This window comes from Cnephaeus nilssonii (assembly GCF_951640355.1).
Source record: "Cnephaeus nilssonii genome assembly, chromosome: 1".
NCBI classification, from domain to species: Eukaryota; Metazoa; Chordata; class Mammalia; order Chiroptera; family Vespertilionidae; genus Cnephaeus; species Cnephaeus nilssonii.
In genome coordinates, this window is record NC_137072.1 from 72,827,619 (window position 1) to 72,844,366 (window position 16,748).

Genomic DNA, 16,748 nt, shown 5'->3' on the forward strand with positions numbered 1-16,748 from the left:
GATAATGATACACTTGCTGATGTATGTAAGAAAAATGGCAAATGTCTGCAATTTACTTTGAGATGAAATGCAAAAAAATTATGAAGAAATATGAAAAAGTAAGTATAGTAGAATATTATTTGTAGAATCTAGGTGGTGAGATTTTAAAGACATTTGCATGCCTTTTTTTTTTTTTTTACCACTATTTGGTAGAATAACACAGAAATACTATTTCCAAAATAGCATTGTACAACACATGAGATCCAGATTTCACGAATACAATGCCGTTTCAACAGACTCCAAAGTGGGTTTTACTTGAAAAGCTTCTTTTTGGCTTCTAAGACTTCTTGCTATCATTTGAGACTGAGTTTGTGCAAAAGATCAAAGAAGGTTTTTCCTTCTTTTGTTATACATAGACCAGAACACAAAAAGAAATTAAGATGCCCAGGTTTCAGAATCCATTCCCAGTGAGGGGGCGTACAGGAGGCAGCCAATCAATTATTCTCTCTCATCATTGATGTTTCTATCCCTCTCTCCCTCTCCTTTCCTCTCTCTGAAATTAAAAAAAAAAAAAAAAAGTTGAATATGTACCTTGCAAATTGTCTCACTGTAAAAAAAAATCTATTTCTTCCTTCCTTCCCCCTTCTCCCCCCCCTCCCCCCCAGGTGGTGGAGCTATTGTTAGCTCGAGGAGCAAATAAAGAGCACAGGAATGTTTCTGATTACACACCTCTAAGCCTGGCTGCTTCTGGCGGCTATGTGAACATTATCAAAATATTACTAAATGCAGGAGCCGAAATTAATTCTAGGCAAGTTTTATTCTCTCTCTATAAGACCTTTATTAAAAGTGTTGTGTTAAAATGGTATTTGTAGAACAATTATCTTATTGTTATATTAAAAAGGAAATGCCTTCATTACAAGTTTAGAATCTAAATTGCTAGAGATTTTTAAGATTAATTTTATTTACATATTTAAAACTGTTGACATAGAATTTGAAAAGCTATCAATTACTGTATTTCTTATGGTACTAAAAGTAAATACATCTTAGGAGCTTTTATTAAGCAAGTATGTCCTTTAAAATGGAAAGTCCATCTTAATAGTCTAATGATTTAATAATTATTTTTCAGCCCAAGTCATTATGTTGAATGAGATACAGAAAGTATTCTAGATCTGGGTGGTAAAATATTTCTAATGGTGTCTTGATATTATCTCAAAGTATTAGACTAGGGCTAAGAAAAAATGATTACAGTATTTTAAATAATCCTGCAAAATAAAGATTCTTAAATATATCCTGAAATAGAATTTTATATTGCCATCCAGTTTTTCTGGAACATTTAAAATGTGTATTTTCTGTTTTGTTCTCCTCATACCTCTACCCCCAGAACTGGTAGCAAATTGGGCATTTCTCCTCTGATGTTAGCAGCTATGAATGGGCACACAGCTGCAGTTAAACTCCTGTTAGACATGGGCTCTGACATAAATGCTCAAATAGAAACCAATCGGAACACTGCCCTTACCTTAGCCTGCTTCCAAGGAAGAACTGAAGTGGTTAGTCTTCTGCTTGATAGAAAAGCAAATGTGGAACACAGAGCTAAGGTAAGAAAAAGTTCAAAATTTGTACATGGATTTATTGGTTTGATATTTAAGGTGTCTAGTAGCAGTATGCTAAATATAATCTTAGTATTTGCTAGTAACATTTATCACTCTGTAGAACTCATTCAAACATTAACTCTTGAAAATACCTCAACAATAAATTTTAGAGGTAATAATGACATTAGAATTACCAGCTGTAAATATGTACCATTATGAAAGAGAAGATGGGGAACATTTATTAAGTGCCAGTTATATGCCAAATGCTTGCTTGCATCTTACAGTTATTTTTTTTTTTCAACAAATTGTCATTAGGTAGAATTATCTTCTTTTAATAGATCACATTGTAACTCAGAGAGGCTAGCAGTGTTAGTGTTGAAATTTAGTTGTGAGACTTTGTAACATATTATATTGCTCCCAGATTTTTATTCTTTAACATTTTAGCTCTTTCCTTTCTCTTGTGTGTTTTTTTTTTTTTATTTTTCACTAAACTTAGACTGGACTCACACCACTAATGGAAGCTGCCTCTGGTGGATATGCAGAGGTGGGCCGAGTTCTTTTGGATAAAGGTGCTGATGTTAATGCCCCTCCAGTGCCCTCTTCAAGAGATACAGCTTTAACCATAGCAGCAGATAAAGGGCATTATAAATTCTGTGAGCTTCTCATTGGCAGGTATGATGTTACCATACCCTTCATATGTGACCCTGGTGTTACTAGTGATTACTGTTCTCTCTGGGCAGATTGTACTATTAAGAAATAAAATACGACTACTTCTATAAACTACATGTTTTGTTTTTTAAACCTACCTCTGTTATTTTCCACCCATCCAGAGCTATGCTATGTTGATTTATTTCAATGCAACCTAGAAATATTTCTCTTTCTTGTGTACACACTTTTAAAGAACTATAATAAGCTATCTGAATATCCAGCTGTTGTCATCCACATTTACATCTCCCAAAGTTTGAGTTTTACAAAGAGGACCACTTCAAGTCCTAAAATCTGGCAATAATCTAGTCTTCATTGTTGATTTTCTTGTTCTTTAAATTAACTTGGGCTTTTAAATGACAGTTAAGGTACTGTTCCAAGTTATCAGAAAATATCCTGGATCGTTTCTACTGTCAGTCACTTAGAAGTTGCCTGCCAGTTTTCCAAAATGCTTGCCTGCTTAATTGGATTTCCTAAAAACCTTTGCATGGTGTTTTAAGAAGTAGTATTTAGTAGTACTAGCTACTAACAACTATTATTCACTGTGAGTTTTATCTATTATTATGCCCACTGAGTTCTAAACCTACATGTTATTCTGAAGCTAAATACAAATACATGAATACAAATAATCTGAAACTGATGCAGTTGCCTCATAGATACTATTTGTGTTTCTAGGATACTGTTTATTTAATATATTGATTATGATATTAACATGATGTACTTTCATTTTTCACTAAATTTCACGTTTTCTCGGGGTTTGAAACTCATAATTATACCAAGTCATTATCTATATATCTATATATAAAAGCCTAATATGCAAAGTGTCCCCTTGGGAGTTTGACCGACCAGGAGATCGATTGCTTACTATGACGGTGCTGTCCACCAGGGGGCAGTGTGGGACAAAGGAAGGCCCCTGCTGGCGACCAGCAGCCAGGGAAGGGAGGCCCCAGCCGGCAGCTGCCCATGCACTGGGCTTCTAGTCTTTAAAATAAAAAGTAATTATTGCTATACCATTGTTTTTAAATTTAACAACTGGAAATTCTTTGTAATGTTATTTTGAGAGAAAAATGAATTTTAGTCCTTGAATGTTAAACAATTTTTAGTTTTACAAAATATTTTCACAAGTTAATAGTTGATTGTTATTGTTAGCTGTGTCATTCCATTTCATTTTAAACAGTGATATCTGTGTCATTCATTTAGGGGAGCTCACATTGATGTGCGTAACAAGAAGGGGAACACTCCATTGTGGCTAGCAGCAAATGGTGGACACCTCGATGTGGTTCAGTTATTGGTGCAAGCAAGTGCAGATGTGGATGCAGCAGATAACCGCAAGATAACTCCTCTTATGGCAGCATTTAGAAAGGTAGAAGTCTTTTATCTATCCGCATTCACATGGGTGTTTTTCATTTAGGCTAGAAATGCATAGTTTAGTGACCACTACTCTCATTTTTAGGATTTAACAACAGTGATGAAAGTCATAAAATTATAAGCAAATAATCACTCTGATGGCAACATTGAAAGGTAGATATAACCCATATAGAACATAAAAACTACATTTTAAATCAGTTTGGTTGGCCAGTGGACTGAAGAGTCCTGGGTTCAATTCCCGTCAAGGGCATGTACCTCAGTTGCAGGCTCGATTCCCAGCACTGGTGAGGATATGTGCAGGAGGCAGCCAATCGATGTGTCTCTCTCACATCAATGTTTCTCTCTCTCTTCTGTGTGTCTCTCTCTCTATTTCTCTCCCCTTCCTTTCCACTCTCTAAAAAATCAATGGAGGAATGTGCTCTGGTGAGGATTAACAAGAAAAATTATTTAAGTGTAAAAAGTTGTTCTAAGTATTTTCAGAACCTAGGTATAAACTTAATCTTGCATAAAATGTAAATCCAAGTAAGAGTAACAAATTACTTGTTTATGAATATTTTCTTGTATTAGTACAACATATAAAAATTTACCTTAAATTGATTTTATATTTATCATTGACTTTCATTACTAAGAAAAAAGGAATTAAGCCCTGACTGGTTTTGCTCAGTGGATAGAACATCGTCCTGCACACTGAAGAGTGGCGGGTTCGATTCCTAGTCAAAGGCATGTACTTGGGTTGCAGGTTCAATTCCCAGCCCCGAAACATTGATGTTCCTCTCTCTCTCTCATCACTCCCTTCTACTCTGTCTAAAATATCAATGGAAAAAATGTCCTCGGGTAAAGATAGTGGGGGGAAAAAAAGAAAAAAGAAAGAAAAAAAGGCATTAAATGAAAACCCAGCTGCTAGTATTAAAACTACTGAAAGTCAAGTATATGAATTCAGAATTAGGAATACATTTTGTGAAAGCGAGAGAAACTTTTTCCCTTTTCTATAGTGCATAGTATAGAGCTGTGTATAAGTAATTTAATGATTTGGTTGATTTCTTAAATGCAGTTTCAGTTTGTTGCTGGGAAAATGAGATTGATATTTCAGGATTATAATTTTGAGTTTTGTCATTCTGAGACATGTAGGTAAAATTTCTTGTAGATTCCAAAGTATTTTGTTGTATTGAAAACTTTTACTGTATAAATTGCAAGAAATCATCTTTTTTGTTCTCATTACTCTCTCTGACTTTGGTTCTTTAGACCAGTGGTCGCCAACTGGTGATCCGCGAGGTCCGAAAGTTTGGTGACTGCTGCTTTAGACCACCTCTTCCCTGGTATTCTAGACCAGTGGTCGGCAAACCGCGGCTCTCGAGCCACATGCGGCTCTTTGGCCCCTTGAGTGTGGCTCCTCCACAAAATACCACGTGCGGGCGCGCGCATAGAGTGCACTTGAAACTTCGTGGCCCATGCGCAGAAGTCGGTTTTTGGCCTTGGCGAGTCTATTTTGAAGAAGTGGCATTAGAACACTCAAGGGGCCCAAGAGCCGCATGTGGCTCGCGAGCCGCGGTTTGCCAACCACTGTTCTAGACTATGTAGCCACTGACTATTTCTTTTTTCTTAGCATTCAAACTTACTCTTTCTCACTGCCTACCTACCTCTTCTTTAAGCAAGTTAGCATATCATTATCAAATTAATCTTTCTAACCACTCTGTTTTGTTAACCTCAGTCCCAAGAACCTTTTTCTGTCTCTCCAGTTTCTGTAATACGCTGAAATCCACTTTTAGTTTGTTATTTAAAGCCACCACACTCTAGTGCTTTCAGATAAGGATAGTTTTAAAAGTTGCAGATGAAAAGAAATAAATGCAATTAGGAAGTATATTAAATATAAACAGCTGTTTATCCAGACTGGCTAACTTACAGGTGCTGTGTCAGAAAGCAGTAGTGTAATTGAAGAAAGTGGAAAGCCTTTTGAATGTTTGTCTGAAGATTGTGCACTTAGTTAGTGGACAGTATTATAGTGAATAATATAATCATAGCTCATGTTTTAGGAAAGTGTATTTTATTTTTTTCACACTACCTAATATAGTGCTCTGCTTTCAGTTTTTATCTGAAAAAACAAAATATATATTTCTACTCTTTTAATACTTAGAATTGAACAAAATGTTCATTTTTATTGAATTAGCTAGAGGAAAAAAAATGATGAGTTTGTGGGTGTTTTTTTTTTCCTTTCAGACATATCCTCATTTCTTCATACTGATTTTTGTTTGGGTTTGGTTTTTTATTTAAATTATTTAGAATAATTTAGATCTTAAGTCAGGTTATTCTCTACTTTTTTTGGAGAGTGGGATAAAAATGAACAGTGTAAATTTAGCTTATTAGAACCAAAGCCTCTTTTTCATTTAGTGAAAAAAAATACCCAGTTAAGTCTTCATTTTGTAGCATGAATGCCAAAGGAATCTTACATAAGACAGACTGCAGCCCTGCTCAGTTTGTCTCAGTGGTTAGAGTGTCAGCCGGAGGATTTGAAAGGTCTCAGGTTTGATTCCCATCAATGGCACGTACCTTGGTTGCAGGCTCCATCTGGGGCGCATGTAGGAGGCAACTAAATCGATGTTTCTCTCTCACATTGTCGTTTCTGTCTCTCTCCCACTCTCTAAAAATCAATAGAAAAAATATCATCGGGTGAGGATTAACAATAACAACAAAAAAGACAGACTGTAGATTTACTGAATTCTTTTAGTGTGTGTTTTAAATCTGACATTAGTATCTATTTTCTAGGGTCATGTGAAGGTGGTGCGTTACTTAGTCAAAGAAGTCAATCAGTTTCCATCAGATTCTGAATGCATGAGATACATAGCAACCATCACTGATAAGGTAATGTATTTATCACATTCATCTCACTATATGAGCTAGAGACTAAGAAAAAAGTCTTAGTTTGAGCAGTAATATGTGCTATATAACAGTTTTCATTTATCTATTATTTAGGAATGAAGTATGCTGTTTAAGAGACTCTTAGTATTATTTATTTAACCTAATGAAGTAATAAAACATGCTTTGTGATCAATTTACTTTATCTTTTTGAAAAGTGCTAAACTAATTTAATTTTATGTGAACACTAAGCAATTAAAGCACATGTTATTATTTATTAGTGTTATAATCTATATATGTGTATCCAGACTGATAATATATTCTGAAAAGAACAAGCTCAGTGGATTTTTTTAATACCTAAACACAAATGAACACAGTACCTTTAATTGTGGGGAGAAAACTTTAATGTCTTCAACATGATATAAAAGTGGGAGTAACTATCATCTTAAGAATGAACTGGTTAGGATTTTTGCAGAAAAGGTAGGAAAGATAAAATATCTTATTTTCCTATTAGAGATTTAATTGAGGTCTTCCCCTGGTGCCATTTTTATTTTGAGTTTATAAGACATACTCTGGAAATACAAAGAGGTCAATACATATAAAAATGTCTATTATATTTTCTCAGCAGTTATTACATAAGAGTGAGCAGATTTTTCTCATAGGTTTTATTTAACTTTCACTGTCTTGCCTGCCTCTAGATTTCTCTGATAATTAACACTCCTGGGTACCACTAGGTTTTTTGGAGGAGAAGGGAAGATTAAAATTAAGGCTTTTTGTCTTTATAGGGAAATAGTTTTTTTCTGTTTAAAAAGTGTTCTGAGAATGAAATCACTGAGAAAAATTTATAGTACATATGCCTTTGACTGTTCATCAGTGATTCTTGAACATGAAGTTTTAGCAACAAAGCTTAAATATGTGACAATTATCAGTTAAGAACTTCACAAAATTTAAAATCTGTTTTCTTGATTAACAGTGACCTTTTCCTTAAGCCTATTAACCAGCTGACATAAATTATTACACTTCCATTTGCTGTATGATTTATATTCAATTTATAGGAGTAAATAATTTTACTTTCCAAAGTACCAGTCAAATTTATATTATTTTGAAAAACATTAGAGGCTCTTGTGTATTTTTATTTGCATTATTTTTTGCCTTACCATTGATCTTAATAGCTTATGTTCATTCAGTGAAGTACCTTAATTAATATTTTAATATTTTCAGGAATCTCTCTAAACATGAATTATTTTTTGAGCCTGGAAACATCTTAATTTTTTATTTTAGGAGATGCTGAAGAAGTGTCATCTTTGTATGGAATCAATAGTACAAGCCAAAGATAGACAGGCTGCTGAAGCAAACAAAAATGCCAGTATTTTATTAGAAGAGTTAGACCTGGAAAAGGTAATGATAACCTTTACATGTGAAAATACCTACTTTTTTCCCCCTTTCTGCTTTATTCCCTTTAGTTTGTACTCAATTCTTTTTTTCTTGTTTCATTTTGTTGCTTTTGCTTTAAATTATGTACATGGTTTTCCCTCCAAGTTTGGCTCAGAGAGAATTATGAGTATTTTAAATATCATTAAAAGAATTTTCTTTGTAATCGAATTATAGGAATTGCATTGACCTGGAAGTCAGAAAACCTAGCTGCTAATGCTGAGCTTTAGTCTTATCTCAACTAATGAGCTCTTAATTCCCATCCAAATCTATACTTCAATGATCTTAGACCTTGTAATTTGTTGCCCATATATTTACTAGAAGTTCCAAATGCAGTACTGAGGCATAATCAACTAGTAAAATACAACTTGGTGGAATGTTTAATAAGTATATTTTTTAAATGGGTGAATTCTCATGTACTTTTCTCTTTCAGGCAGACTACATCATTTCCGTCTTCCCAAGGGGAATATAATACTCCAAACAACATATAGTTTGGGCAGTCTCATAGCTCCTTCTTTACTCCCCCTTCCTATCAATAACTCTGTCCTCAAGAATGTAATAGAGCCCTGGCTGGTTTGGCTCAGTGGACAGAGCGTCAGCCTGCGGACTGAAGGGTCCCGGGTTCGATTCCAGTCAAGGGCATATGCCCGAGTTGCGGGCTCGATCCCCAGTGGGTGGCATGCAATGCAGGAGGCAGCTGATCAATGATTCTCTCTCATCATTGATGTTTCTATCTCTCTTTCTCCCTTCCTCTCTGAAATCAATAAAAATATATTTAAAAAAAAAAAAGAATGTAATAGAAATAGTAATCATTCAGGAAAAGAATTGGTTGGCCATGAATATTATGGAATACATACACTGTCATATTTTATCGTCTATAAAAGTTAAAAATTCTATAAAACTTAACATATACTGTTTAAATATATAAATAGTGATAATTGCAACCTTTTGGATTTGAGTCAGGTGCATTTTTACTATTATATTTGCAGACTTTGTTAAGCTATATATTTCATTATTTCATTTTGCATAAAGAAAATATGGCCCTGGCTGGTTTGACTCAGTGGGTAGAGCATTGGTCCGCAGAGTGAAAGGTCCTGGGTTTGATTCTGGTCAAGGGCACGTACCTTGTTTGCAGGCTCCATCCCTGGCCCTAGTTGGGGCGCATGCAAGAGGCAAGAAATTGAGATGTCTCTCTCATCATTGGTTTTTTTGTTTTGTTTTGTTAATCCTCACCCCAGGATATTTTTCCATTGATTTTTAGGGAGAGTACAAGAGAGAGGGAAAAACAGAGAGATTTTTTTAATCACAAAAGGATGCCTGGCATGTTGTAGGTACTCAATAAATATTTGGTAAACAATTAAATCTTTACATATTAAATGTAAATTAAATTTTTTTTCAATCCTCAACCAATATGAGAGAAACACATTGATTGGTTGTCTCCTGCAGGAGCTCTGACTAGGGCCCAGGCAGGAGAAGAGCCTGCAACCAAGGTATGTGCCCTTGACCAGAATTGAACCAGAGACCCTTTGGCCCACAGGCCCATGCTCTATCCACTGAGCCAAGCCGACTAGAGCCATCATTGATGTTTCTATCTCTCTCTCTGTCCCCTCTCCCTTTCTCTCTGAAATTAATAAAAATAAAGAAAATATGAAGTATTCTAAACACTTTATTCTAATTTAAGTGTGAAAATATCCAGTTATTTTCTGGAAAAGTGTATTTAATATTGGGCATCTTCATTTTAAAAAATTTCTGATTTAGATTCTAATCAAAAGTTAGCTTTTTGGCCATTTTGAAGTTTTTTTTTTTTTAAAGGAGAACATTGAGAGTAATTATTATGAAAAATACTGTAATTATTGACCTATTTTCACATTTTATTTATTTATTAAAAATCTTTATTGTTGAAAGTATTACATATGTCCCCTTTTTCTCCTATTGGCCCCTTATAGCCCACCCCCACCCCAGGCCTCCACCACCCTATTGTCTGGGCTATGCATATATGCATACAAGTTCTTTGGTAGATCTCTACCCACCCACCCACCCACCCACCCACCCCTACCTTTCCTCTGAGATTTCACAGTTCCTTTCATTTTTGTGAATCTAAAAAACATTATAGCTGAACATAGACATCTATTTTTATATAAAATCTTTATTTTCTCATACCTTTGATGTTCATACATTACATTAAATACATTTAGAATTTATTGCATACATATGGATTACAAAGTAGGAAGCAGCTTTTAGGAGATATCTATTAAGGTCTGTTCTCAGTCAACTTCATTGTTTCTCCTTTTTCTGTATTACAATATTGTGTTCAGTGTAAACTGAAATATGCAAAGATAACTAAAGAAAAACATAGTCATCATAAGTTAATAACTAAAGTTATAAACCTTGTATGGTAACTAAAGTTCTCAACTCTATAATTACCTATAAAGTCTTCTAAGAGCCTACATGATATATCCACCCACACTACTCCTTACACCTCTATGGTCTTTTTTTTTATTCCTTTCTTTTGATCACTTTGCTCCATCCATTGTCCATTCTTTTTTTGCCCTTGCTGTGCCTTCTGCCTTGAATGTCTCATGCAGATGCCTCATATTTTATTCTGCCTTCCACAAATACTCTTCCTACTCTTCTAACTTATTTTTACTTTCGAACATTCTAAATATAGTATTTTATTTAGTTATTTTGTTTATCTCTCTCTACTACTAGAATGTATGCACCGCAAAAGGATGCCTGGCATGTTGTAGGTACTCAATAAATATTTGGTGAACAATTAAAACTTTACATATATGGAGATTGTATACTTTTTAAAAAAAAATCATGCACGCCCTCGCTGGTTTGGCTCAGTGAATAGAACATCAGCCTTTGGACTAAAGGGTTCTGGGTTCGATTACGTTCAAGGGCACATGCCCGCCGGGTTTACGGGCTCGATCCCCAATAGGGGGCGTGCAGGAGGCAGTCAGTCAATGATTCTCTCTCATCATTGATGTTTCTATCTCTCCCCCTCTCCCTTCCTCTCTGAAATCAATAAAAAAAAAATTAAAAAATTATGCAAGCCCTGGCCAGTGTGGTACAGTTGGTTGGGCATCATCCCATGCATCCAACGGTTGCCGGTTCAATTCCCGGTCAGGGCACATGTCCAGGTTGCAGCTGATCTTTAGTGAGGGTGTGCAGGAGGCAGCCGATAAGTGTTGTGCTTTCACATCAAAACACACACACACTCTCTCTCCATTCTTCTCTCTCTCTCTAAAACTCAATAAAAAAAATCTTTAAAAGGAATTGTGCAAGCATATTATTGTAATACTTGCTTTTCCTCCTCTCAGTAACTGATGGATATTGTCAAATGATAGTGATTTAAATAACTGCAGAATATACCCCAGAGTAAGTTTGTTTCCAGCTTTTTATCACTACAAATAATGTTGCAATAAACATCCTTATGCATAATTTCTTTTATTTTGGTGCTTTTATTTTTACAGAGTAAGTTTCTTCACTTGGGCCGATGTATTTTAAATTTTATACTTTCAGAGTATTTTCTTACTATACCATTAGCAATACATCAGTGTCTGTCTTGAATTCATTTTTTTAATCCTCACCTGAGGATATTTTTCCATTGATTTTTTTTTTTTTTTTTTTTAAGAGGGAGAATGGAAGAGAGAGGGAAAGACAGAGAGAAATATCTATGTGAGAGAAACACATCGATTGGTTGCCTCCCGCATGAGCCCTGACCAGGGCCTGGGCTAGGGAGGAGCCTGCAACCAGGTATGTGCCCTTGGCCTGAACCTGGGACCTTTTGGTTCCCAGGCTGATGCTTTTCCATTGAGCCAAATCATCTGGGGCTTGAATTCTTGCTAACCTTTACCTTGATGTTCATGCTTTCAAGAACCTCAGATTTAAAGCAAGTCAAAAGGAATTTTCAAACTGTACATGTTTCCATCATATTAAACCTCAAAGGTGATAAATAATATTTAATTATAAATTAAACGTTAAGTTGATTATTCCATATGCACTTTATAAACAGTTTTGAATGGAGGTGGTACATAGAATTCTAAATTATGGAGAAGGTTCTATAATTTCAGTATTTCTATTTGAAGAATTACCAGATTGGGATCTGATAGGGTTTGGTTCATTATTTTTTAGTTATGATTTAAATCTAGGAAAATAATACTTTCTGCCTTTTGAGAGACAGTACATTTTGGCTCCATCATTTCTGATTTAGAAACATCACTGGAGTTGTTCTTATTTGGTCTAAGCTGAATTTCTACATGGGTAACTTACTGCTTATATAAAAATGCTTTTCTGACCAGCCTAATTTGAAAATTTGGGTTAATAGGTTAATAGAACTGCTGCTGAGGATGCTCCCCATTATATTTACCAGATTCATTCCCTTATCATTATTCAGCAAACATTTATTTACTGAGCATCTACTATGTGGCAGAGTCTCCACTTTGGAACAGTTCATCCGGTCGAACTATGGAATTTTCAGTTCATTGCTTGTTCTCTTAGGACATTAACAACTAGTTTTTGTTCTTGGCTGTTAGAACCCTTAGTCTATTGTTGGTTTGCATTTTTGATATTTGTTTCACGCTTCCACTTTACTACTTACTGTTGCTCTTCCTACCTTTTTCTTTATAAACATTCATAGCCTTTTAGGGAGAAATGTGGGGTACATTTTTAAAATATTCAAAATAGATATTTTCAGTTGTTTTGTTGCCATTACCTAAAGCTATTAATATGCCCATCCCACAATCTCAATTTTATACATTTCTTTCTCTGATTGAGCTTCCTATCTTTTCAGCTTTACTCCCTCTAGAATTCTACCTCCTGTAATTCTGGCAATACTCTGCTTACCAATAAAATACAGGACCCACTTATCCTACTACCCTTCACAGTTCCTTATTCTTTTTCCTTTTTCTCATCTGTACCCTAGTAACTAAATGTGTGTAGAAAAACAACATTCAACCTTGATGACTAATTTTACTCTAAATGTGTGACAGCGAACCCGTCAATGCTGCCCAGGAGTCATTCTGTATTCCCCTAGTTTGATTCATTCTCCCAGCCATCTACACCACTATTTATTAATTTCTTCTTTAGCCTCTGGCTTCAAGTACATCCTCTTCTTCATTCTCAGTTAATAACCTAGCATCCTACATCAGTGAGAAAACTGAAGTATCAGAAAACTGCCAAGACTTATCCCACTCCATCTACCCAACCACCAATCCCTGTACCCATATACTTTCTACCAGTTACTAAATAAACTTTGTAACCAGTCCCTGCATTTGTGAACTAGATCCCACCTGGTCTCTCTTGCAAAACACTGTTGTAGCAATTATCTTTTCTATGTCATTTATCCCCCACTCCTGGATTATTCTCATCATCACACAAGCTTATTTATCCCATTAAAAACACACACACTGATTCTTCCAGTCCTCATTCTCGCCAGTTTTTAGCTACAAACCCATTTCTTTACTCCCCTTGTCTATTTTGCCTATCTTCAATTCTTTCTCTTGAATCTACTCCTGCCATGTTCTCCCACAATTCCACCAAAATAAACTGTGCTGTTATGGTCTCCAGTGATTTTCATGTAGCTAAATCCAGTGATTACTTCCTTATCACTTTCTTCATTTCACTTTCATTATAATACCTGTCTGCTTTGCTTGTTCCTCCTCGTCTCCCCTCTTCGTTGGTGAGCCCCTTAGCTCATTAGTGATCTCCTTTATCCACTGGTCATTTCATCTTACTTCTTAACTTTAAATACATACCAGCTGATCCCTAATTTGCTTCATTAGCCCAGACACCTTCCCTAAACACTATTTTCGTACATTAAACTTGCTATTCAACATGCCCATTTGTATACTTAATTAGACCTCTCATACTTGTATCCTTAACCCACAACTCTGTCTTGTCTCAGGCTAAAACCTTGAAGTCATTCTTGATTTCTGTCTATTCTCTAATGTGTTGGAAAATCTTGTTACCTTTGCCTTAGAACTATATCTAGAATCTTAAACACTTTTCATCACTCCTCACCCTGGTTGAAGTCATTAACATCAGTTCTTACATGTACTACTTCAGTAGTTATTTAACTGGTCTCTCTGATTCCATTATTGCTCTTTATTCTCTGTTTAGTGCTTAGAGTAATCCTCTGACATCATTTAAATCAAATCATCACTCTTCTGCCAAAACCCTCAGAATAAGATCAGTTCTTTAAAATGCCTGCCAGGCCTTAGGTGAACAAGCCCCCTAATACTCTTGACAGTCATTTACTATTCAGAGCTACACTGGCCTACTTGAACATTGCAGACCTACTTGAAAATACAACTTATGCACTGGCTGTTTTCTTTGCCTGAAATGCTTCATACCTTGTAGATGTTTGCTTAAACTTCACTTTCATGAGGTTTACACTGATCACCCTGTTTAAAATCAGAACCCCTTGCCGTAGCCAGTTTTTCTTAGTGGTTAGAGAGTCAGTGTGTGGACTGAAGGGTCACGGGTTCCGTTCCAGTCATAGGCACTTATCTTGGTTGCAGGTTCCCCAGTCCCAGTCAGGGCACCTATGCAACCAGTCCATGTGTCTCTCTCGTATCAACATTTCTCTCTCTGTGTCTTTCATTCTAAAAAAAAAAAATCAGTGGAAAAAATATCCTCAGGTGAGGATTAACTGTTTACATATACACACTTCTCTTCCCCCTGTTCTAGTATTCCTGTTTTACATTATATGTAACACCTCTTTAAAAACTAGGTACAGTGGGCAGATTTTGCATATGTAAATACAGCCACTATGGATGGAACATATTTGTGGAGGGAACTATTATGTTGTTGCTCACATACACTGTACCTAGTTTTTAAAGAGGTGTTACATATAATGTAAAACAGGAATACTAGAACAGGGGGAAGAAAAGTGTGTATATGTACACACTTAGGCCTACCATAGTTGCGTCTGTACCAAACATGTACGTGCTTTTTTTTCCTTGTAATTATTTTCTAAAAATTACAGTATAACAACTATTTACATAGCATTTACATTGTATTAAATATTATAAGTCATCTAGGGATGATTTAAAGTATACGGGAGAATGTGTGTAGGTTAAATGCAAATACTAAGCCATGTTATGTAAGGGACTTAAGCATTCTCAGATTTTGTTACCGGAGGTAGTAGGGTGGCGGGGTGTCATCGAACCAATCCCCCATGAATACCCAGAATACCCAGGGGCAACTGTAATGTTTTTTATGATTATCATCCGCATACCTTCCCAACCCCCAATTAAATGTTAGCTTCTTCAGCTTCATGAGGGCAGGGATAGTTTTGTCTAGTTTACTGAAGAGTTTTAAAAGACCTGAACCATGCTGAGTACATACAAGTTATCAATAAATTCTTGTTTGATTTTGCTCCTCACATTTTTATCTCTTTTTCTGTTGATATCACTTCCCATTATTCAGAAATGAACTCTTTAAAATATATATATGTTTTATTGATTTTTTATAGAGAGGAAGGGAGAGGGAGAGTTAGAAACATCGATGAGAGAGAAACATCGATCAGCTGCCTCCTGCACACACCCTACTGGGGATGTGCCCGCAACCAAGGTACATGCCCTTGACTGGAATCGAACCTGGGACCCTTTAGTCCGCAGGCCAACGCTCTATCCACTGAGCCACACTGGTCAGGGCCAGAAATGAACTCTTAATGTCACTTTCATCTTCTTACTTATCTTGCTTCCCATTCCCTACATCCACTTAATGACTTAGTGTTGTAAATTAACTTAATCCAGTGCCTAAAACATAGTAACCCCCTACATCAGTGAAGGCGAACCTATGACATGCGTGTCAGCACTGACACGCGTAGCCATTTCTGATGACACATGGCCGCTGAGGTGGCCTCATGCCGAGGATGAAACATTTGCTGCTCCTGAGGATGAAACATTTGCGAAATAATGTTTTTTTCTCAAAGTGACACACTACCCGAGTTATGCTCAGTTTTTTGGCGAAGTTTGACACACCAAGCTCAAAAGGTTGCCCATCACTGCCCTACATATTAACTGTATCAATGTCATCATCATCACTTTTTACTGAGCTTTGGCAATCTCTGTATTAGCTTCTGTTCCATCCTCTTGAGTCATCCCTTCTCATTATTGCAGTAGGCTTCTTAACAGTCTTGCTTTTAAATAACTAGCTTTGCCTCTGTCACCTTTTGCCTTCAATCTAATCCTTCTTCATCTTAGTGTAATTCTTTCACAGTTCCCTTAGTTTTCTAATACACAGGTGGGATTGCCTCACTCCCTTTTCAGAAAACTTTCCGTCACTTCATTGTCTACATGGGACATTCCGAACATTCAGGTTCTCCTATCTTAATTTTCCAGGCCTATCATTCACTGTGGTTTTCTACTCGCATATCTCATTCACTTTCATATATCTACATTTGTGCAGGTGGCATTTCTTTAGTCTGGATTACCTCTTCCTAAAGCCTTACGTTCTGATTTTAAAAATCTTAACTCTTAAATGGTACCTTGTTCCTGATTCCTCACTTAAAGGGCACCAACCCAACAGGTGTTTTTTCCTTTTCCACAGTGAGGTTATTCTACAACTTGACTCTTCAAAGCCTCAATTCCCCCCCCCCCCCCACACTCCTAATCCCCAGTAAGTGAAATGAGGCCCAGGCAGGTTTCTTGTGAACAAATTTAGGATGTAGACTAAATATCTTACTGTTTTCCTGTACCTCCAGACTTATTTGAGTCTTAATGGTTTTCATCTGTTTGTTCTTTTTGGGATCTTGTATCAGTTTTTACCACCTCCCCCATACACCTTTATCTTTATCTTGAGTATCTGCTATTTTAT

The 16,748-nt window shown here is 36.0% G+C and overlaps 1 protein-coding gene across 6 annotated transcripts in view; it reads left to right on the top strand.

Annotated features, from left to right (window-relative positions):
• The window catches only part of ANKRD17 (ankyrin repeat domain 17), a 163,751-nt gene that overhangs the window by 109,070 nt on the left and 37,933 nt on the right, over positions 1-16,748 (top strand). For all 6 annotated transcript variants that reach the window (XM_079767840.1, XM_079767841.1, XM_079767843.1 and 3 more), the window contains 6 exons: positions 645-787; positions 1,361-1,574; positions 2,065-2,240; positions 3,474-3,636; positions 6,402-6,497; positions 7,773-7,889. In XM_079767840.1, the coding sequence (XP_079623966.1) occupies positions 645-787; positions 1,361-1,574; positions 2,065-2,240; positions 3,474-3,636; positions 6,402-6,497; positions 7,773-7,889 (909 nt within the window). The remainder of the gene's footprint in view (positions 1-644; positions 788-1,360; positions 1,575-2,064; positions 2,241-3,473; positions 3,637-6,401; positions 6,498-7,772; positions 7,890-16,748) is intronic.